The sequence below is a fragment of the Heterodontus francisci genome, chromosome 7, assembly GCF_036365525.1.
Source record: "Heterodontus francisci isolate sHetFra1 chromosome 7, sHetFra1.hap1, whole genome shotgun sequence".
NCBI classification, from domain to species: domain Eukaryota; kingdom Metazoa; phylum Chordata; class Chondrichthyes; order Heterodontiformes; family Heterodontidae; genus Heterodontus; species Heterodontus francisci.
In genome coordinates this window covers 116020863-116044167 of record NC_090377.1, presented here as the reverse complement: position 1 = coordinate 116044167, position 23305 = coordinate 116020863, and the positions used below count along the sequence as shown (strand labels likewise).

General features: G+C 44.9%; 1 protein-coding gene across 2 annotated transcripts in view; it reads left to right on the top strand.

Annotated features, from left to right (window-relative positions):
- Positions 1–10500: 10500 nt before the first annotated feature.
- The window catches only part of LOC137372260 (putative methyltransferase DDB_G0268948), a 30577-nt gene continuing 17772 nt past the window's right edge, over positions 10501–23305 (top strand). Inside the window, exons 1-3 of one of the 2 annotated variants that reach the window (XM_068035971.1) lie at positions 10501–10656; positions 13586–13746; positions 14527–14740. In XM_068035971.1, coding sequence (XP_067892072.1) covers positions 10546–10656; positions 13586–13746; positions 14527–14740 — 486 coding nt within the window. In that variant the 5' untranslated portion in view covers positions 10501–10545. The remainder of the gene's footprint in view (positions 10657–13585; positions 13747–14526; positions 14741–23305) is intronic. The other variant, XM_068035970.1, reaches the window with a different exon arrangement.

The window sequence follows — 23305 nt, the reverse complement described above, 5'->3', positions numbered from 1 at the left end:
GCAAAAAAGCACTTGAAATACCTATTGCACAGCATATAAACAAACTGACTAGAGTGCTGGAAGCCAGATAAACAGACAAGCTGCTCCTGTCAATCAAACCAGCCAGTTGAAAGAACAGATTTTTTTTAAGGGCAAATAGTAGAGTCACAGAACCAGCTCTTAAAGCAACTTTTAAAACAAAAGAACAGCAGAAAGATTGATACCAATTTTCCCAGAATGAACTAGAAAGCCTTGACTATCCTATCCGAGTTCAAACTGTTCCAACAAAGAATGCGGTTATGCTTTACAGACAAAGTAATTACAGAACCAGGAAAACAAGCTGTAAAAATAATGATAGCAATTGGAAATGAGGGATTACACAGAATAAATACCTCAGGCATATCGGGAGAGGACCAGAAAGGTCCCGCAAGGATATGGAATGTGCTGGAAGATCAGCTCTGATTGCAAGTGAATTTTCAAATTCACTGCCTAGAATTGATGAGCAACAGACACAAGAGTCAATAGACCAATTCATCAGCAGATGTCACAGTAACGGCAATGAATGCGACTTCTCAGAAGCTGAGCTGTCAGACCGAATAATGGAGCTGGTGATTGTATCAACATCCATTGAAGCATTCCAGAAAGACCTCTTGGGGAATAATAAAGGTCACAGCATTGATGCACTGCTGGAAGATGGCAGGAAGTACAAAGCCGGACTGCAGCACCTGCAAGCACTAGATGCAGCCAACAGTATCAGCACCATAACCAAATCGAAAAGAGCAAGCAAGCTGTGTGGCAAGTGCAGTCTGTCCCACTCACAGTGAAATTGCTCTGCATTTCGAGACCTGTGCAAGGCATGCAGTGTAAAGGGACACTGGGCCCACCTACGCAGGAATTCTGGCTCCAAAGATGAAGCCAGAAGTCATGGTTGGACGCAAATGAACAGACAACAGGGCAACAGCAGCAAGGAAAGCGCCAGAGACCTGTATAAATGCAAGCCAATACACGAAGTCCGCAGCAAAGCAGATCTGAGACAAAACTCGGAGAGTAGTAGTTCTCAGACAGAAGACGAACAGGCATTCCACATTGTGACCCTGACACATCACGTTAATGTTGTCCAACAACTGGAAGTTTTCGCCACTAATAACACCATGTACCCAAAGAAAGCTGGCAAACATACACTCAAGGTCAAGATCGACACTGGGACTAGTGCAAATATCCTACCAGTCTGTATACTGAAAGATATGTACTGGAGTTGTTGGAAGTCTATGATACAACCTACAACTGCCAAGTTACCTGCATACAACGGGTTATCCATCCCTTGTCGTGGCACATTAACAATGCAATGCAGCTATGGCAAATCAGCATGGAAACCACAAACGTTCTACCAAGTAGACACTAGTGGACCAGCAGTGGCAGAACTACCAACGTGTAAGGATCTCAGCATCATAACTATTCATGAGAGCATTGCCAAGGGGAAATCTCCAAGGACCGCAGACTCTGACCAGCATCAAATGGTGTAGTCTGGAAATCCAGCAACAGTAAAACTATCCCATGACTTTAGAGGCCTGCTTTAGGTCGGGAAAAAGAACCTGACCCAAACCCGACCGAAACACTGCAGGCCCGAGCCCGACCCTGCCCGAGTCCCTCCAATTTTGCCCCGAGCCCGACCCGAGCCGAACCCGCCACTAGTCAGCCCGACCCGAGCCTGACCCGACCATCCCTTTACTTACGTTCCTGACATTGAACCTGTAAGAAGCTGCAGCGCATGCGCGAGACGTCATAGTGACGTCACTCGCTCACTGCGCAGACTCAGTTTCGTCCCGGACTCCCAGCTCAGGTAAGTTTTTTTATTTTTAATACTTACCAGCAGAGCACTTACCGTGTGTGTCCGGCCCGAGCTGACTTGATCTGGACTCAGCCGAACCCGACCCGAGCCCAAAAGCCGGCCCCGGAAGATGGACCTGACCCGACTCGAACCCGACACATGTCATCGGGTCCCGTCGGGTTCGGGTCGGGTAGCAGGCCTCTACATGACTTCACTTCTGCTCTCTAGAGAACCACCACAATGATCCAGAACGGACAGGTATCTCCATGAGACCAAGTACTCTTCCCCCAACAAGTCCTCAGCCTTAAGCCTCAGGCCTTCAGACACGGAGGATGAGGAGAAGCGAAGGTCACGCAATGCCCTGAAGAGGCAGAGGAGGAATGAGTTGAAACATTGTGTATTGGCTGTTTGAGATGAGGTGCTGGAACTTTCCAAGAATGACAAGGCCTCAAAGGTGATCATCTTAAGAAAAGCAACAGAGTATGTTAGCATGCTGAAGGCAGAGCAACAGAAACTGAATGCAGAGAGGGAGAAACTTCAGAAAGAACAGCAACAGGTAAGACGCAAACTCCCCGAGCAAGAGTTGTCAAACTACCGAGACTATATATGGACTTTTGAGCCTCTATATTTGTAAACTTTACAATCGCTATCTATATGTAAATAATTTTGATGTTATCGAATTTTATATGTTTTTGCTTTTAGCATACGAGACTTATCTTTGGAAAGAAGGGGATGTTGTGTGATTGCCTTTAAGAGTAATGTACTTTTAAGATCTTAGTATGCTAATGAGCCAAGTACTCGGATGTGGTCATGTGACTACATGCTAGTCTCACTTGGTAACTAACACCAAGAGGCAAGCCCTGTAAATAGTTAGCTCTGCACTGTATGTACTTGTTAGCTGTTAATAAACCTGTTTGAGATCTTCAACAACTTGAACGCCACGCATCTCATTTATGTTGCATCAGACAACATAAAAAGCTTCTCATTACAAAAAATACTTCATTGGTGGTGAAGAACTTTGGGACATCCTGAGGTCAAGAAAGGCACCATAGAAATGCAAGTCTTACTTTATTTTTAATTCTAATTAATGTGTGTCTATACCTGGGATGCCTGGTTAGAACTTGTCTAAATTGGTTTTAACAGTCATCGTTTACTTATTGACTATTTTTGGAAAACTGAACACGTGTGAGCTGTCAATAAGTTGGGGGTAGCAGAGGGTGGGCTGGGGGCCTCTGGCTTTGATCAGGTGAATGAGGGAACCAGGAGCAAGGGAGGTCCAAGACAAATGAAGCATCTCCTTTACTGATCCCAGTCATGCAACAACACCCAGGAATACAACACCATTTCTATCCAGCTGTCTTAATCAGCCTTGTACCCAAAGAACTGTCAGGACAAATTACAGTTTTGGTTATTCCAAGGTTTATTTGCCCTTACAGAATGCAGTGCATGTGTGCTCAACACTGTGAACAAATTGGCTGCCACATTTTTTATATTACAACAGTGACTACACTTCAAAAGTACTTCATTGGCTGGAAAACATCTTGGAATGTTCTGATGTCCACCAAGTTTCGTTCACCCATCACTCCCTGTGCTCGCTGACCTTAACTGGCTCCCAGCCCGACGACACCTCCATTTTAAAATTCTCATCCTTGTTTTCAAATCCCTCCATAGCCTCGCCCCTCCCTATCTCTGCAATCTCCTCCAGCCCCACAACCCTCCGAGATATCTGCGTTCCTCTAATTCTGGCCTCTTGAACATCCCTGATTTTAATCACTGCACCATTGGCGGCCCTGCCTTCACCTGCCTAGCCCTAAACTCTGGAATTTCCTCCCTAAATCTTCTGCCTCTCCATCACTCTTTCCTCCTTAAGGCGTTCCTTAAAACCTACCTCTTTGACTAACCTTTTGATCAACTGTCTTAATATCTGGAGGACTGGAGGAAGGTATATAGTGGGGTTCCCCAGGAACATAGGAGCATAGGAGCAGGAGTAGGCCATGCACCCATCATGCCTGCTGTGCCATTCAGTCAGATCATGGCTGATAATCTACCTCAATGCCACTTTCTCGCATTATCCCTATATCCCTTGATGTCATTAGTATCTAGATATCTATCGATTTCTGTCTTGAACATGTTCAATGATTGAGCTTCCACAACCCTCTGCGGGCGAGAATTCCACAGATTCATCACCCTCTGAGTGAAGAAATTCCTCCTCATCTCAGTCTTAAATGACCTACCCCTCATTCTGAGATTATGGCCCCGGTTCTAGACTCACCAGCCTGGGGAAACATACTATCTATATCCACAATGCCGCAACCTGGAAGAATTTTGTAAGTTTCAATGAGATCACCTCTCATTCTTCGAAAAGCTAGAAAAATCAGGCCCAGTTTCCTCAATTTTTTCTCATAAGACAATCCCGCCATCCCAGGGGAGGCAGTGGCATAGTGGTATTGTCACTGGACTAGTAATCCAGAGACCCAGGGTATTGCTCTGCGGACATGGGTTTGAATCCCACCACAGCAGATGGTGGAATTTGAATTCAATTAATAAATCTGGAATTTAAAAAAAAGCTAGTCTAGTGGTGATCATGCAACCATTGTCAATTGTTGTTAAAAACTCATCTGGTTCACTAGTGTCCTTTAGGGAAGGAAACCTGCCGTCCTTACCTGGTCTGGCCTACATGTGACTCCAGACCCACAGCAATGTGGTTGACTCTGAAATGGCCTCGCAAGCCACTCAGTTGTATCAAACAACTACAAAGCCTAAGAGAAGGAATGAAACTGGAGGAACCCCCCGCATCGACCTAGGCACCGGAAACGACAACGGCAAACCCTGTCGATCCTGCAAAGTCCTCCTTACTAACATCTGGGGGCTGGAGCCAAAATTGGGAGAGCTGTCCCACAGACTAGTCAAGCAACAGCCTGACATAGTCATACTCACGGAATCATACCTTACAGACAATGTCCCAGACACCATCATCACCATCCAGAGGTGGTGGCACAGTGGTATACAGTCGGGAGGGAGTTGGCCTGGGAATCCTCAACATTGACTCCAGACCCCATGAAGTCTCATGGCATCGGGTCAAATATGGGGAAGGAAACCTCCTGCTGATTACCACCTACTGCCCCCCTTGGCTGATGAATCAGTGTTTTTCCATGTTGAACACCAATTGGAAGAAGTATTAAGGGTAACATGGGCACAAATGTACACTGGGTGGGGGACTTCAATGTCTATCACCAAGAGTGGCTCGGTAGCACCACTACTGACTGAGCTGGCCAAGCCCTAAAGGACATAGCTGCTAGACTGGGTCTGCGGCAGGTGATGAGGGACCCAACAAGAGGCAGCAACCTACGTGACCTTGTCCTCACCAATCTACCTGTCACAAATGTATCTGTCCATGACAGTATTGGTTGGAGTGACCACCGCACACTCCCTGTGGCGACGAAGTTCCATCTTCGTACTGAGGATACCCACCATTATGTTGGGTGGCAGTACCACCATGCTAAATGGGATAGATTTCGAACAGTCCTGGCAACTCAAAACTGGGCATCCATGAGGCACTGTGGGCCATCAGTAGCAGCATCAGAATTGTACTCAACCACAATCTGCAACCTCATGACCTGGCATATTCCCCAATCTACCGTTACCATCAATCCAGGGGACCAACCCTGATTCAATGAAGAGTGCAGGAGGGCATGCCAGGAGCAGCACCAGGCATACCTCAAAATGAGATGTCAACCTGGTCAAGCTACAACACAGGACTACTTGCATGGCAAACAGCAGAAGCAGCATGCAATAGACAGAGCGAAGCGATCCCACAACCAACAGATCAGATCTAAGCTCTAGAGTCCTGCCACATCCAGTCGTGAATGGTGGTGGACAATTAAAAAATTGACAGGAGGAGGAGGTTCCATAAAGATCCCACAGGTACTGAGTGGATGATCCATCTCAGCCTTCTCCTGAGGGCCCCAGCAACACAGATTCCAGTCTTCAGCCAATCTGATTCACTCCATGTGATATCAAGAAATGGCTGAAGGCACTGGATACTGCAAAGGCTAAGGGCCCTGACAACATTCCGGCAATAGTACTGTGCTCCAGAACTTGCCGCGCCCCTAGCCAAGCTGTTCCAATACAGCTACAACACTGGCATCTACCCTGCAATCTGGAAAATTGCCCAGGCATGTCCTGTGCACAAAAAAAGGACAAATCCAACTCAGCCAATTACCGCCCCATCAGTCTACTCTCGAACAGCAGCAAAGTGATGGAAGGGGTCGTCGACAGTGCTATCAAAAGGCACTTGCTCAGCAATAACCTGCTCACTGAGTTCTGCCAGGACCACTCAGCTCCTGACGTCATTACAGCCTTGGTCCAAACATGGACAAAAGGGCTGAACTCCAGAAGTGAGGTGAGAGTGACTGCCCTTGCCATCAAGGCAACATTTGACCGAGAAAGGCATCAAGGATCTGCTTCATCAATGACCTTCCCTCCATCATAAGGTCTGAGGTGGGGATATTTGCTGATGGTTGCACAATGTTCAGCACCATTCACAACTTCACAGATACTGAAGCAGCCCTTGTCCATATGCAGCAAGACCTGGACAACATCCAGACTTGGGCTGATAAGTGGTAAGTAACATTCGCGCCACACAAGTGCCAGGCAATGACCATCTCCAACAAAGAAGAATCGAACCATCTCCCCTCAATGTTCAATTTCATTACTATTGCTGAATCCTCCACTATCAACATCCTGGGGGGTCACCATTGACCAGAAACTTAACTGGATCAGTCACATAAATGCTGTGGTTACAAGAGCAGGTCAAGGGCTGGTGAATTATGTGGTGAGTAACTCACCTCCTGTCTCCCCAATGCCTGTCCACCATCTACAAGGCACAAGTCAGGAGTCTGATGGAATGCTCTTCACTTGCCTGGATGGGTGCAGCTCGAACAACACTCAAGATGCTCGACACCATCAGGGGTAAAGCAGCCCGCTTGATTGGCACCCCTTCCACCACCTTCAACATTCACTCCCTCCACCACTGACGCACATTGGCAGCAGTGTGTACCATCTACAAGATGCACTGCAGCAACTCACCAAGGCTCCTTCGACAGCACCTTCCAAATTCGCAACCTCTACCGCCTAGAAGGACAAGGGCAGCACACCATCCTGACTTGGAACTATATCACCGTTCCTTCACTGTCGCTGGGTCAAAATCATGGAACTCCCTTCCTAACAGCACTGTAGGTGTACCTACAGCACATAGACTGCAGCGGTTCAAGAAGGCAGCTCACCGCCACCTTCTCAAGGGCAATTAGGCATGGGCAATAAATGCTCACCTAGCCAGCGACGCCCACATCCCATGAATGAATAAAAAAAATCTGGTGAACCTCTGTTTCACTCCCTCTATGGCAAGTACATCCTTCCTTAGATGAGGAGACCAAAACTGTACACAATACTCCAGGTGCGGTCTCACCAAGGCTCTAAGCAATTGCAGCAAAACTTCTTTACTCCTTTACTTAAAACCCTTTGCGATTAAGGCCAATATACCATTTGCCTTCCTAATTACGTACTGCACTTGCATGCTGTTTTTTTTCTGACTCAGGAACAAGGACACCCAGGTCCCTTTGGACATCAACACTTCCCAACCTCTCACCATTTAAGAAATACTCTGTCTTTTTGCTTTGTCTACCAAAGTGGATCACTTCACACTTATTCACATTATATTCCATCTGCCATGTTCTTGCCCATTCATTTAGCCTGTCCAAGTCCCCTTGAAGCCTCCTTGTATCCTCCTCACAACTTACATTCCACTTAGTTTTGTGTCATCAGCAAATTTGGAAATATTACATTTGGTCCCCACATCCAGATCATTAATATAGATTGTGAACAGCTGAGGCCCCAGCACTGATCCTTGCAATACCCCACTAGTAACAGCCTGCCATCCTGAGAATGACCTGTTTATTCTTGCTCTCTGTTTTCTGTCCGTTAATCAATTCTCAATCCATACCAGTATATTACCCCCAATCCCATACGCTCTAATTTTGTTCACTAACCTCCTGTGTGGCACCTTATCAAAAGCCTTCTGAAAATTCAAATCCACCACATCCACTGGTTCTCCTTTATCTATGCTACAAGTAACATCCTCAAAAAACTCCAGCAGGTTTTTCAAACATAATTTCCCTTTCATAAATCCATGTTGACTCTCCCCAATCATATCATTATTTTCTAAGTGTCTAGTTATCCCATCCTTCATAATAGATCCTAACATTTTCCCTACTACTGGCATCAAACTATAACAGGTCTGTAGTTCCCTGTTTTCTCTCTCCCTCCTTTCTTAAATAGTGGGGTTACATTTGTTACTTTCCAGTCTGCAGGAGCCTTTCCAGAATCTATAGAATTTTGAAAGATAACTACCAATGCATCCATTATGTCTATAGCCACCTCCTTCAATACTCTAGGATGTAGCTCATCTGGTCCAGGAGATTTATCAACCTTCAATCCAGTTAATTTTTCGAGTACTACCTCTTTATTAATACTAATTTCTTTCAGTTCCTCATTTTCACAAGTCCCTTGGTTCCCTAGTATTTCTGGGAGATTTTCTGTATCTTGCTCCGTGAAGACAGACACAAAGTAATTGTTTAGTTTCTCTGCCATTTCCCTATTCTCCATTATTAATTCTCCTGTCTCCACTTGTAATGGACCCACATTTGTTCTTGCTAATCTCTTCCTTTTCACATATCTAAAGAAGCTTTTATAGTCTGCCTTTATGTTTCTCGCTAGCTTGCATTCATATTCTCTTTTCCGTTTCTTTATCAGTTTCTTCATCCTCCTTTGCTGGATTCTAAATTGCTCCCAAGCCTCGGGCTTACCACTTTTCTGACAACCTTATAAGCCACTTCCTTTGATTTAATGAAATCTTTAACTTCTTTTGTAAGCCATGGTTGATTCATCTTCCCTGTTGGGTTTTTGTGTTTTAGAGAAATACATGTCTGTTGCAGACCATATAATACTTCTTTAAATACTAACCATTGCCTGTCTACTGTCAAATCTTTTCGTGTATTTTCCCAATCCATTATAGCTAACTTACCCCTCATACCTTCATAGTTTCCTTTGTTCAGATTTAAGACTCTAGTTTCAGAATGAACTATATCACGTTCAAACTTAATGTAAAATTCCATCATATTATGGTCACTATTTCCCAAAGGCTCCTTTACGGCAAGGTTATTAATTAACCCTTTCTCATTACATAATACTAAATCTAAAATAGCCCGATCCCTAGTTGGTTCTTCAACGTACTGCTCCAGAAACCCAATTCCTACTTGGTGTTAGGACCTCTGCTTTTCCTGATATATATTAATGAAGACATGTACAGGGCACAATTTCAATATTTGCAGATGACACAAAACTTGGAAGTATTGTGAACTGTGAGGAGGATATTGAGAAACTTCAAGAGGACGTAAACAGGCTGGTGGGATGAGCGGACAAGTGGCAGATGAAATTTAATGTAGAAAACCGTGAAGTGATACATTTTGGTAGGAAGAACGAGGAGAGGCAATACAATTCTAAAGGGACTATAAGAACAGAGGGACCTGGGGTAAATGTGTACAAATCATTGAAGGTTGCAGGGCAGGTTGAGAAAGCAGTTAATAAAGCATATGGGATCCTGGGCTTTATAAATAGGGGCATTAGAGTACAAGAACAAGGAAGTTATGATAAACCTGTATAAAATACTGGTTCAGCCTCAACTGGAGTATTGTGTCCATTTCTGGGCATGACACTTTAGGAAGGATGTTAAGGCATTAGAGAGGGTGCAGAAAAGATTCACGAGAATGGTTCCAGGGATGAGGAACTTCAGTTACATGGATAGGTTGGAGATGCTGGGGCTGCGTTCTTTGAAGAAGAGGAGATTTGATAGAAGGGTTCAAAATCATGAGAGGTCTGGACAGCGTAGAGAGAGAGAAACTGTTCCTGTGGGCGGAAGGATCCAGAACCAGAGAGTGCTGATTTAAGGTGAATGGCGAAAGAAGCAGCAGCGACATGAGGAAGAACTTTTTTACACAGCAAGTGGTTAGGATCTGAATGCACTGAGAGTGTGGTGGAGGCAGATTCAACTGAGGCTTTCAAAAGGAAATTCGATAATTAGCTGAAAAGAAAATATTTGCAGGGCTAAGGGAAAGGGTGGGGTAGCGAGACGAGGTGAATTGCTCTTGCAGGGAGCTGGCACAGACATGACGGGCCGTATGGCCTCATTCTGTGCTGTAACCATTCTATGATTATCGGACTTGGTGTCAAATTTTGCTTTATCACGCATCTGTGAAGCGCCTTGGGACTTTTTTATATTTTGTTAAAGGCAAAATATAGATACAAGTTATTGAAAAGTAATGCAAATCTTTCCGTACAATGTTCCTTGCCCAGTCCTTATCACATGGGGCATAGTCCAGTCCTCAGGCACTAATGGCTTCAAGGCTTCTGTCAGCTGAAACAGCCTTTCATTAAACTCAGGAAAAACTGACAATAATTCATTTGCAGAGACAAAGTTTACTCTGGCTTTGTGTTTAGTTTGCCATTAATGATATGGTTACCTCACATTGTTCAGTCACATATTTCAAATGTGTGTGTAGCTGACAGTGATATGTAAGAACTTACTGGCTGGAGAGAGGGAGACAGATTGATTATAATCACTACTTATTAACAGACTCAGTGAGCTATGTTGGCGAGAGCTGTTGGCCAGAGGCTGCACCAGGATGGCGACACGGTTGTTTGAGGAGTGCGATCACGCTGCCTTGTACCAGAAATACAGGCTCTCCTCACCCGCCCAAATCCGCAACCTACTCCTCAACTACCTCCAGAGAAAGGTGAGAATGTAGAGAAATAAATGTAGCCGGTCCTTGAGAAAAATACGGTCAGCCTGTGACCATTAGAGCTACGGTCAACAACCTCGAGATGGGAGGGTCTGTGAAGCGATGGAAACATCGCTCAATTTATTTGCCATCGCTATTCCAATCGTCAATAAATTCCTCTGTTATCTGAGTAAGCTGAATTTCCATTCATTTATGTAGCAAAAAGCTGATATGTGACGGAAAACTTTTAACGCTTTATTTTTCTGAAGTTCACCTTATTCCATTGGCTGCCCTTTGGCCTGTAATTGATGCTTTGTTGCCCATGAGAGACCTGGTTTTATGGCTCACTCTCTGTAAATGATGCACAAAGCACTGCACCAAGACCTGAAAAACTAATCAAGATTGTCTTTAAACTGAGTTGAGAAATTCTGAATTCCCTTCCAGGAGCAAGTACACTGTGAATGGCTTTCTTGTAAAGAATTGCCAATGTTAAGATTCTACGTCAACATTTTGACATCTTGAGTTTAGGACACTGGTGTGTGGGTGATGGGAGGAATTTAACTGTGAGCAGATTTCACAAGGGTCGAACATCAAACCCGCCCATGTCATCAGTTTGAGACCATTGTTATTTTAACTCCTGGGCTTCAGTTACATCCCACTGACCAGCTGGACGGAAAGAGGCAACAAGCCTGCTTTAGAAAGGTCAACCCATGGGGCCTTGGCATGGGAGCAGAAGGGCTTCCTATCCGCAAGTGGCAGGTAGCGAGTTAAGGTATTTATGGCCAATTATAGCCAATTATCAGAGGCCAATTGAAATTTTCCAGTCAGCCTGAAGTCCCCCTGTGGCTTTAGGAACAGGCCAGCTGCCTGGAGGTTTTCCCCCTGGGTGGCAGGGGGCCCAGTGCTCCAGGCTGGTTTTGAGTCCTCCCCGCCTACAGCTGCCCTGTGGAGGGGTTCTTCCTTCGAAATGGCAGCCCAGCAGCTGTGGCCATTTTTAAATTCAAAACCTTCAAAAGGGGGGACACCCCTCAAGAATGGAGGTGCCCTCTCTCCCCTTTACCTGCAATGGCAGGCTGCAGCTCCTTCTGTGCTGGAGGGCCTCCTATTGGCCCTCCAGTTTTGAGAGCCCACCTGCCACCCTCAATTGGATGGTGAATCCCCCTCTAGCTACTAATTGACCAGTTCAGGAGCAATCACTGCCGGGTGGCTTCTCCCGACACACTGCAGGGTCAGGGCCCCCATTTGGCCCCAATGTCGAGATCCTGACCCAAAACCCAAAATCCTGCCTGTGGTTACAATATGACCATGGTTGGGAACTAAATATTCCAGGGTACTGGACTTTTAGAAAAGGAGGTGTGGTGGCCTTGGCAATAAAGGCTGCGATAAAGGCAGTAATGAGAAAGGATCTTAGCTCTGAAAACCAGGATTTGTAGAATCAGTATGGGTGGAGCCAAAAAATGATAAAGAGCAGAAAACAGGGGTGGGAGTAGTTTATAGGTCCCCTCACAGTAATCATAGTGTTGGACAGAGTACAAGTCATCAAATTAGAGGAGTATGTAACAAAGGTAATGCAATAATCCTGGGGGACTTTAATCTATATGTAAACTGGGAAAACCAAATTGGCAAAGGTAGCGTAGAGGGCGAGTTCATGGAATGCATTCAAGACAGTTTTCTAGAACAATATATCGAGAAACCAACTGGTAAAAGGTCTATTAGATCTAGTGTTGCATAATGAGATGGGGTTAATTAGCAATCTTATAGTAAAGGATCATCTGGGGAGGAGTGATCATAATATTATAGAATTCATATTACGTTTCAGTGATGTGGTTAAGTCTGAACCTAGGGTCTTAAATTTGAACAAAACCATTATAGAGGTAAGAGGGGTGAGTTAGCTGAGATATATTGAAAAATTAGACTAAAAGATATGATGGTGGATAAACAATGACAAGTATTTAAAGAAATAATTCACAATTCTCAATGAATATACATTCCCTTGAGGAATAAAAACTCTACTGGAAAAATGGTACAACCAGGCTAACTAGAGAATTAAGTATAGTATTAGATTAAAAGAAAAGGTTTACAATGTTGCTAAGAGTAGTAAGCCTGAGGGTTACGAGCATTTTAAAAATGAGCAAAGGTTGACCAAGAAAGCAATAAAGAAGGAGAAGATAGAATATGAGAGTAAACCAGCAAGAAATATAGTAAAGTGAAAATATAGTAAAAGGAAGAAAGTCATGAAAAAAAAATGGAGTAAGAACAGAAAATGCTGGAAATACTCAAGAGATCTGTCAGAATCAGTGAAGTGAGGAACAAGGTGGATGCCCTTTCATCAGCAACTTCTCCTGCTGGGACCATGTACTCAAGAATCAATTTGAATGAATCCATCACCCCAGTGCTTGCTGACCTATATTGGCTTTGGTCTGGCAATGCCTTGATGTTAAAATTCTCATCCTTGTTTTTCAAATCTATCTGTGCCCTCACCTCTCCCCATTTTGATGATCTCCTCCAGCCCTACAACCCTCCAAGATCTCTACACTCCTCTCATTCTGGTCTCTTGCGTATCCCCGATTTGGATCGCTGTACCATCAATGGGCATGCCTTCAGCTGCCTGAGCTCTGAGCTCTGGAATTTCCTCCCTAAACCTCTGCCTCGCTTTCCTCTCGTAAGATGCTCCTTAAAACCTTTCTCTTTGACCAAGCTTTTTGTCACCTCTCAACATTTCCTTATGTGGCTAGGTGTCAAATTTTGTTGATAACACTCCTGTGAAGCACATTGGGACATTTTACTATATTAAAGGTGCCATATAAATACAAGTTGTTGTTGAATATGCAGTTATATACTATGCAGCTATGTAAGTGGACATAGAATTACTGAGTGCTGTTATTTCTGGGGGGACAGAGGGTGAAGAGATGTGTATTTGACAAAAATGTGATTGACTTTCCAGAAGGGGAAGCCCTTCAGCCTGGCAGTGGATGTGGGATGTGGCTCAGGTCAGAGCTCCCGGGGACTGGCTTCTTACTTTGAAAAAGTGGTTGGAATTGATGTGAGTGGAGCTCAGATTGAAGAGGCCAAGAAACTGGATGGACCTGATAATGTCTCTTACAGGTAAATTAATTGATACATAAAAGGTTTATTTATTTCGAGATACAGCACTGAAACAGGCCCTTTGGCCCACTGAGTCTGTGCTGACCATCCATTTATACTAACCCTACATTAATCCCCTATTACTACCACATCCCCACCTTCCCTCAATTCCCCTACCTAACTAGGGGCAATTTACAATGGCCAATTTACCTATCAACCTACAAGTCTTTGGCTGTGGGAGGAAACTGGAACACCCGGTGAAAACCCACACGGTCACAGGGAGAACTTGCAAACTCTGCACAGGCAGTACCCAGAATCGCTGGAGCTGTGAGGCTGTGGTGCTAACCACTGTGCCACCCTTTATTAACAGCTAAACTAGTAGATACAACACAGAGCAAACTATGTACAGAACCTTAGTCCAGGGTGTTGCCGTGCAGAGTAACTGTGGCTTCGAGTCACATGATTACATCCTGGTACTTAGCTCATTAGCATACTGTTCTTAAAGGGACATCACTCTTAACGCAATCATACAGCAAGGAACTGGTTGGGATGAGCAGGCTGGCTCATGGGTTTGTGTGAGCTGCATCTGTCCCACCTGGGTACCCCAACCTAGAGCTGAACCTTGACCTTGATCTCTTGACCTGCTTTGTTTCTAAGTGTTATCCAAGTCAGAAACTCAACTTATTTTTATCAATGAACATTTCTTCCTCTCTGGGATACTAGATGTCATTGGGGCATCCATTTAAAACTGCAGAGATACTGAAGCTGTTATATTCCTGTATGTGTTGATTCATTCAACAGAGTGGGCCTTGCGGAGGAGCTGGAGTTCGAGGATGGTTCTGTTGACCTGGTGACAGTGGGAGCAGCGGCACATTGGTTTGATATGGAGAAGTTTATGAAGGAGGTTGACAGGATTCTAAAACCCAAAGGATGTATAGCTCTCTATTGCTACCAAGTGCCCTTTGAATTACACTACAACGACTGCTCTGAGAACCTGACCCAGATTGTCCAAGAGGTAAGTAGGTAATTGGGGCTAGCTGGTATCTTCAGTCACTTCAACTGAAACAGAAAAAGATCTGTCTATGTGTAACGTGTTGTTGTAAAGTTTTAGGGACTGGATGATGCCGTGGTTTAGATCACTCCCCTTTCACTTCCTTCAGTCCAAACCAATTGTACAAAAGTTTCCCTTCTGAGTTGTACAAAACTGATGTTACTTTTGTAAGGGCAGATTAGGTATAGATGTAGTGATGTTGTAAACTTGCTCACTGTAAATAGTTTGGTGATTCCACAGTACCCAGTAGGGGAGCTATATTCAGTGGGAACACAAGTCGGACATAGCTATGACATTGTAGCCACAATCCTCTGACACACGCTTCCTGAAAGAGTGGGTTCCCTGTTGGGATCGGAGAAATAGCCATTTAGAATTCTGCTTCTACATTTGAAGGACATTAATTCCTCCACCTAAAGGGGAATATTCATGTGTTCTTGAATTGCCCATTCCTGGTGGCTGAACATGGCTGGCACAGAGCTCAATGTATCTGTGAGCCACTGATGCCCTAGGCTAGAGCATCATTCCTTCAGCTTCGTGCAATTAACTAACAGAGTGGTTGTAAACAGAGTGCAGCAGAGTGTAAAAGTTGGGAATTTGGTGAGAGTGGGAATTCTCAGGTAAGCAGTGGGTGAGTCTATCTGAAAATGAAATGTAGTTTAAAATTTTGAAGTTAACTTCGAACTTTAAAAACTGTAGAAGAAACTATAAGTTAGTTAACAGAAACTGCCCGTCTGTGGCTGTTAACTGTTACTCAGCTGCAAGTGATTGCTGTGAGTAGGAAGCTGAATCAGAACTTGTATCTTAAGTGTAACTCAAAACGATTTATGAAAGTAAGCAGTATGTACTGATACACAGAGTGGTTGCAAATAGAGTGCAGAGTCGACAGAGTGTAAAAGTTGGGAATTTGGTGAGAGTGGGAATTCGGTGCAGAGTGGGAAGGAGTTGCTGCTTTTTGCCTCCACGATTTGCACTGGTTCATGTAATCTTGAAGCAGTAAGCATTTAAAATTTTTGTCCAGTGTTATAGTGCTTAGTGCAAATTAGGCAGGGTTTTTATGAATGCTGCATCGTTCCCAACGGCAGGACCAGAAGTTGGCGTAAATTCCGCTTCCGCTGTATTTCCTGTTTCACACACGATTTTAGATGTAAATGAAATATGCGCAACAGGCACAGGAGACATGTGGAGTCATGTGGCAGGGGTGGCCTTTCATTGGTGGAACCTGCTGTCACAGTCCCAAACACCATGATCGAACCAGATATAAAACATTCTGTGCTTGCAGCCTCAAGGATCAGCAGCCTTCCTTTCATATAAATATCTTAAGATTAACCTAAATTGAAGCTTTTACTTAATTCAAAACATTTTTGCCTCCCTTATTTTGTGAAAGTCACCACCAACTTCACATCATTTATTTTCCCTGCAGCAAAAGTGAGTCAGATGTCAGCCAGCAGGCGGCGTCCTGCCCCAGGGTTCAGTGATGCCACCCTGCCGGATCTCCTCCAGGTCATTGGGGTATGGCGGGAGGTCCTCTTCTCTGCCGATGAAATCTGAAGACCCTCCCACCTGACCATGGTGGCTTGGATGGAGGTGGCAGAGGAAGTCTCAAACTTGGGGTGACACGCAGAACCTGGGTTCAGTGTCGCAAGTGCATCAATGACTTGCTCAGATCGGCAAGGGCGAAGCAGCTCCATTGTTTTCCTCCCTGGCTCCGTGTCTTCAAGATAGAGGATATGCAAGGAATGCAGTGAGCAGCCTTGGTGCCATTCACTAAATGATTGTGCGCCAAGATGAAGATTGGCATTGTTTATGTGATTGGATGTGTCGTGCGAAAGTCATTGCAGAATGAGTGATGTTGATGCATAGATGCAACGGTTCTGATGCATCATTTGCCATGTCATTAAATCTGCACTGTCTCCTGCAGGATAAACACATCAACAACCAACATGAGTGTGCTAAAATGGGAGGAGGGGTCCCTGACATCAGGCTGCTGATTACGGCTGAGGAGGAGGCATCAGAGATTGCAAGAGAGGAGGGAGGCAGGGTAATTGGACATGGCGAGGCAGGATCCACAAGGCATAAGGCTGAAGTGTCATCTCCACTCTTGCAGCCATATGTGGACAGTAAAGGAAATTGTGTGAGCTCATGTGCATCAGGTGCTGAAAGAGCCTCTGTTTGTCTCTCCACCGCAGGTTCCCGCACTCGAGTCGCAGAATGTCGCATGGCCCAAAAATTCTTCTCTGGGGAGGAAGAAGTAGCCAATGCCCCAGAGAATACACCAGCACCTGCCTCTTCTTCCACCACCGTCAGCGCAGATATATCCACACAGTCCGCAGGGGGTTTAAGATTAGAATCTGGCTCACAAGCTGGTGTGCACGACACAGCCACATCCCAGCAGCTGAGGGAGCATGTGCCAGCCGGGTCCCCTGACAATTTGAGGACTGCTGGGGACCAGGCCCCTGCTCAGCCCCACATTCATGATGATCCTCTCTTTGTTGCTATGAGAAGTCTGCTGGATGTGCAGCAAAACCCTGTGGAAAATATATCAGAGATGCCTGAGGTCATGTGTGGCTTTGCATGTGCTATGGAGGCGTCCATGCAAGCCATGACATCTGCCATGTCCCAGGCATATGGGCTTCCTCAGTAAAGAGCTTGGCAAGCTCTGTGGTGAGTCTAGTTGACCACTCGAGCCATTTGCGATCTGACCTGCACTCCATCGCTGTTGCCATGGTCTCCATGCAGCAGAGTCTAAGTGAAAGGAGGATTAGGAACTAGATCTCCCTCCAGGTGCTCCTTCCCCTCAGGGAGACAGGCAGGTGCCATCGTGCACACAGACAGGGCCTTCCTTTTAGGGCATCCCCGGGGTAAGCTGCATCTCATTTTCCCCACACCCGCCCAGCATTGACCCCCTTATCTCCAGCAGGGGAGCACATAGGGGGATACTCAAGCACCATTGCTGCAGACTCCCAGTAGGATGGAGCCATCAAGGCCCGGTTCCTCCAGAGGACGCCCGCCGTGGTCATCCATAACAACAGGGCAGCGCACTGAGCAGACTGCCTCCACCTCAGCTGCTAATGTCGGGGTAGCTCTTAGACACCTAGACGTAGTAGGAGAGAAAGAAAATTGAAAGAGTTTTGAGCACGAAGGTGGCACTGGTGATGTACATATTGTGATAATAGTAAATATTTTTCAATACATCTTTGGAGGCTTATGTCAGGAACACATTGATGTTTGCAAAGTATCTCAGAAAATGTCCATTTTCCATTTCTCTTTGAATTTTGAGCCTTCTCAATTTCAATGATGGCTGTTTTTCTATTGATGATTAGTCACTTTTTCCACTACTGTCATGCCTTACTTTTGTTTTCTATGATAATAAGTTAACACTGCTTGCAGTGGTGTGTAGTCCTATCCATCATAGCCCATAGATGATTTCCAATGCCAATCACATGAAAGCTCAGCAAAGCTTCGTTAAGATCAAAGCAATGAATAAGACCTCAGGCAAAAGGGAATTTATGTGGGGAATTTTAATGTTTCTCTTCCCAACGTTCCTTCATGATGTGGCTTATTTGTTGGCTTCTCCCTGATGCTCATTGCATGTCTCCTCTTCATATCAATGACAGCATCGTTGGCATTGTCCTCCTCCTCCTTACCCTCTTCATAGTCATCCTTATCTGAGGACTGCTGTTCCTCCGCCTGCAGAATGTTGCCGCTTGTACTTGCAAGTTTGTGCAAAGCACAGCAGACAACATTTATTCCTGACACCCTCAATGGCGCGTACTTAGGCGACTCTGGCATTGTCTCTTTGACATTTGTGGGTAATCTGACCTTGTCCTGAGGATGTGATAACGTCTTCGTTATCTTCGATAAGGACGTTCCTGGATGTTATCATTAGGAGTATCCTCACCTTCCTGTTCTGACTGCTGCTGGTGCTCAGGCATCATGATTTGAGGGAAAAGGGCCCTCCTTAGTCTCTCCCTTTGTTCTTCCCGTGGTACTAGACAAAGTGGATGTGTGAGACCCATGTTGCTGTGGCTTTTCTGGACAATAAATAAGCAGAGCATGGCGATTCAGCCCTCTGTTGATACATTGAGGCAATGAACAACTCTCTTGTATCTGCCTTCAAATTGCAGCCAGGTAGAAGACACACCCACTGTCGTTTGCCTCCTCCCACTCTCCTTGAGTGTCCATGCGGTTTCCATTATCATTGGAGAACATGGTGCGCTTGGAACTCAGGGCCAGTCTCCCCACCTTCCAACCTCCTCCTGCAACCTTCCAGCTTGAACCCATCCTCCCTGACCCACCCAATGTTACCGTTACCCTTCCCTCTATTACCGTTGAGTCTCCCCCCATTACTGTGCACAGAGTAATCATCAATGTATTCATGCCATCCCTCCCCCCCATTCCTACTCCCGTTACCATCAACATGCCGACTCTTATCCTTGACCCTCCTCACATCGAACTGACCATTGTTGCCGAGTCCAGTTCCCCTCTGAATACCCACCCATTCGTCTTGACCTTCCCCCCTACAGAATCCATTTGCCCCCTTTGACTGTGACCATTCCCTCTGCCAGCCAGTACCCTCAATTTGCCCCACAACTCCCTGATGTCAACAACACTCATCCCTCCCTTTTGGCCATTGCCAAATATCTTCACACAGTACTGATCTAATCCAGCCACCATTCCCGCAGCCAACAAAATTCAGCTTCAGCACCAACAGCAACCTATCAACACTCTTGACACGCCACTCCACCCTGCCCTGCTCCTCCATGTACCCGACTACACCACCCTGCTCCTCCATGTAACCCCTTCCCCCATCCCTACCCCATGCCTTTGCCACCATCCCCTGAGAAGATACACCCTCACTGGTGCTGAGCCTGGAGGGAAACATCCATTCCAATGCTGGCATTAGTTTAGAGGATGAGTTAAAGAGAAAACAACACAGACTTGAGACTCAACTGCACAGATCTGATGCCACAGTGAAACAATTGTGAACTAGGTGGCATGGGAGTAGCACTCACCATTCACTTAATCTGGAAGGTAGGACTGAATTGTAACTATGGGTATGGTAATGAGTGTTCATGTTAATTAAATGAATGCAAAGTTGCAATCCACCACCATGCTGGGGGAAACCTGGAACCCTGCAAACACGCCGCCGACTTAATATCTCTAAAATATCCCGCCGTCGGGAATCTGAAATAACACCTCCCGCATAATAAAATCACCCCCGCATGCCACCAAATCTGCTCCTGCACAGCCCATAAGATTCCACCCTTAGCATGTAGAAAAATAAACTTACCTAGGCTAAGATACGGCAGAGCAGATTGTGTGTTTGCACTGCAGTATGTGGGGGTTTGTAGTGAGACTGTTCCAAGCCAACATATCTGCACTAGGTGTAAGTAGCAAAAAAAATGAGGTCAAGAAAGCAGTCCCAATTAATACTCCCTAATTATTGTTTCATTTCCTCTGGGATGATCTGTCACACTTGTTGCCTGACCCTTTGAGCATAGCTGCAGGTGGGAAATGTTCATATGTGGTGTTGTGAGTACAGACCCCAGCTCTCACTTCAACTTGATGCCAAGTTATCAAGGTTAGGGAAATGAGAATGAAATGATTGCCATTCTTTCTTGTATTTTATACTTTGACACTTTGAAGTGTGATGACAGAAATATGAAAGACACATGGTAGATGTAAAATCGCAGAATCATACAGCTCAGAAGGAGGCCATTTGACCCATCACACCTGTGCCGGCTCCTTGGTAGAGCTATCCAATTAATCTTACCCCCTGCTCTTTCCCCTTCAAGTATTTATCCTGTTCTCTTATGAAATTTACTATGAAATCTGCTTCCACCATGCTTTCAGGCAGTGCATTCCAGATCACAACAACTTGCTGTGTAAGAATATATTTCCTGTCTTGTCCCTGGTTCTTTTGCCAATCACCTTAAATCTGTGTCCCTCTGGTGACTGATCCTCCTGCCACTGGAAACAGTTTCTCCTTATTTACTCTAGCAAACTCTACTCGAACAATGATTTGAACGTCTCTGTCAAATCTCCTCTTAACCGTCTCTGCTCTAAGGATAACAACCCCAGCTTCTCCAGTCTCTCCACATAACTGAAGTCTCTCATCCCCAGTGCCATTCTATTAAATCTCTTTATCGTTCTCTCTGAGGTCTTGACATGCTTCCTAAAGTGTGGTGCTCAGAATTAAACACAATGCTTCAGCTGTGGCCTAACCAGTGTTTATACAAGTTTAGCATAACTTCCTTGCTTTTGTACTCTGTTCTTCTGTTCAAACGGCTAATTATCCAAGATACTTTTTAACAGCCTTCTCAACTTGTCCTGCCCCCTTCAAACATTTGTGTATATACACCCAGCTTTCTCTGTTCCTGCACTGCCTTTAAGGTTGCACCATTTATTTTATGTTGCCCCTCCTCATACTTCCCATAATGGGTGTACCCATTTATGGATACATCAAAATGTCTCACATCACAGGTGTGTATTTAGGGAAGACATTGCAGTGCTGGAAAGGGAAGATGTCCTTGAAGGGGCAAGGACACAATCCATTTGCTTAGAGTTGAGGAGTAAAAAGGGTCTGATCACATTATTCGGTGTATTTTACAGGCCTCTAAATACTGAGAGAGAGATAGAGCAGCAAATCTGCACAGAAATCAGGAGATGTGCAAGAACTATAGAGTGGTGATATTGGGGGACTCGAATTACCCAAATATCAATTGGGATAATATTAGAGCAAAGGGTAAGGAGGGAGAGGAACTTCTGAAATGTGTTCATGAGAAATCCCTTGATCAGTGTGTTCTCAGCCCAACTAGAAAAGAGGCATTGCTGGATCTGGTGCTGGGAAATGAGGTGGGCCAAGTGTCTGTATGGAGCACTTGGTAAGGTTGATCATCGTATATTAAAGTTTGGACTAGTAATGCAGAAAAACAAGGAACGAAATAAGGTAGAATGTCTAGATTGGAAGAGTTAATTTCAACGCGATGAGAAGAGATCTAGCCAGGGTAGAATGGAACCAAAGACTGACAGGAGAAGCGGTATCAGAACAATGGTTTAAGTAAGAGATGTTTCAGGTACAGGCTAGGAACATTCCAACAAGGGCGAAAGATAGGGGAACCAAGAACATGGCTCCTTGGAGTCGAGAAAGATAGAGAGTATGATGAAACAAAAAAAAGAGGGTGCATGATGTTTGTCAGGTGAACTCAATGAGGGAGAACCAGGCCATATACAAAAAGTTGAGAGTGGAGGTGAAGACAAAAATAAGAGTGGCAAAGAGAGAATATGAGAATAGAGTGGCAGTCAACATAAAATGGAACCCAAAAATCTTCTACGGCATGTAAATAATAAGTGAGCAATAAGAGGTGGAGTGGGGCTTATTAGGGACAAAGGGGGTAATATATGCATAGAGGCACAGGGCAAGGCTAATATACTTAATCAGTACTCTGTATCAGTGTTCATTAAGGAAGCTGAATCTGACAAAATAGCAGAAGAAGCGGAGAAGGTAGAAGCAGTGGATAGGATAAAAATTGAGAGGGGGAGGTACTAAAAAGATTGACTATGCTTAGCATGATAGGTCACCTGATCTGGAGAGCTTGCATCCCAGGTTGCTAAAGGAAGTGGAGATGGAGATAGCGAAAGGACTTGCCATAATCTTTAAATATTCCCTGGTTACGGGGATAGGTGCCAGAGGACTGGAGAGTGGCAAATGTGACACCCTTATTCAAGAAAGGGTGTAAGGACAGTCCTAGCAACTACAGGCCAGTTAGTTTAACATCAGTGGTGGGTAAGAGTTTAGAAGCAATAATCAGGGGAAATTTTAACACATACTTGGAGAGGTTTGAGTTATTTAAGGATAGCCAGCACGGATTTGTAAAAGGCAGATCATGCTTGACTAATCTAATTGAATTTTTTGATGAAGTAACAGAGAACGTTGATGAAGGAAATGCTTTGGATGTTGTTTATATAGATTTTAAGAAAGCATTTGATAAGGTACCACATAAAAGGCTGGTTAACAAAATTGAGGCTCATGGAATAGGAGGGTCAGTGTCCAATTGGATAAAAAATTAGCTTAAGGACAGAAAACAGCGAGTTTTCTCGCCCCAACTGGCGTATTGTGTTCAGTTCTGGCCACCACACTTCAGGAAGGATGCGAGGGTCCTTGAGGGGGTTCAGAGGAGATTTACCAGAATGGTTCCAGGGATGGAGGATTTTAGTTACAAGGTTAGGTTGGAAAAGCTGGGTTTGTGATTCTTAGAACAAAGATTTTGGCAGGCTTAGATGAAAAACTGTTCCCATTAACAAATGGTACATGGACAAGGGACACAGATTGAACGTTTTGGGCAAGAGATGCAGGGGGAATATGAAGAAGCACTTTTTTACACAGTGGGTGGTAATGACCTGGAACTCGCTGCCCACAAGGATGGTGGAAGTGGAGACGATCAATGACTTCGAGAGAAGGTTGGATGGCCACCTGCGAGAAATAGACTTGCAGGACCACGGGGATCAAGCTGGGGAGTGAAACTGACT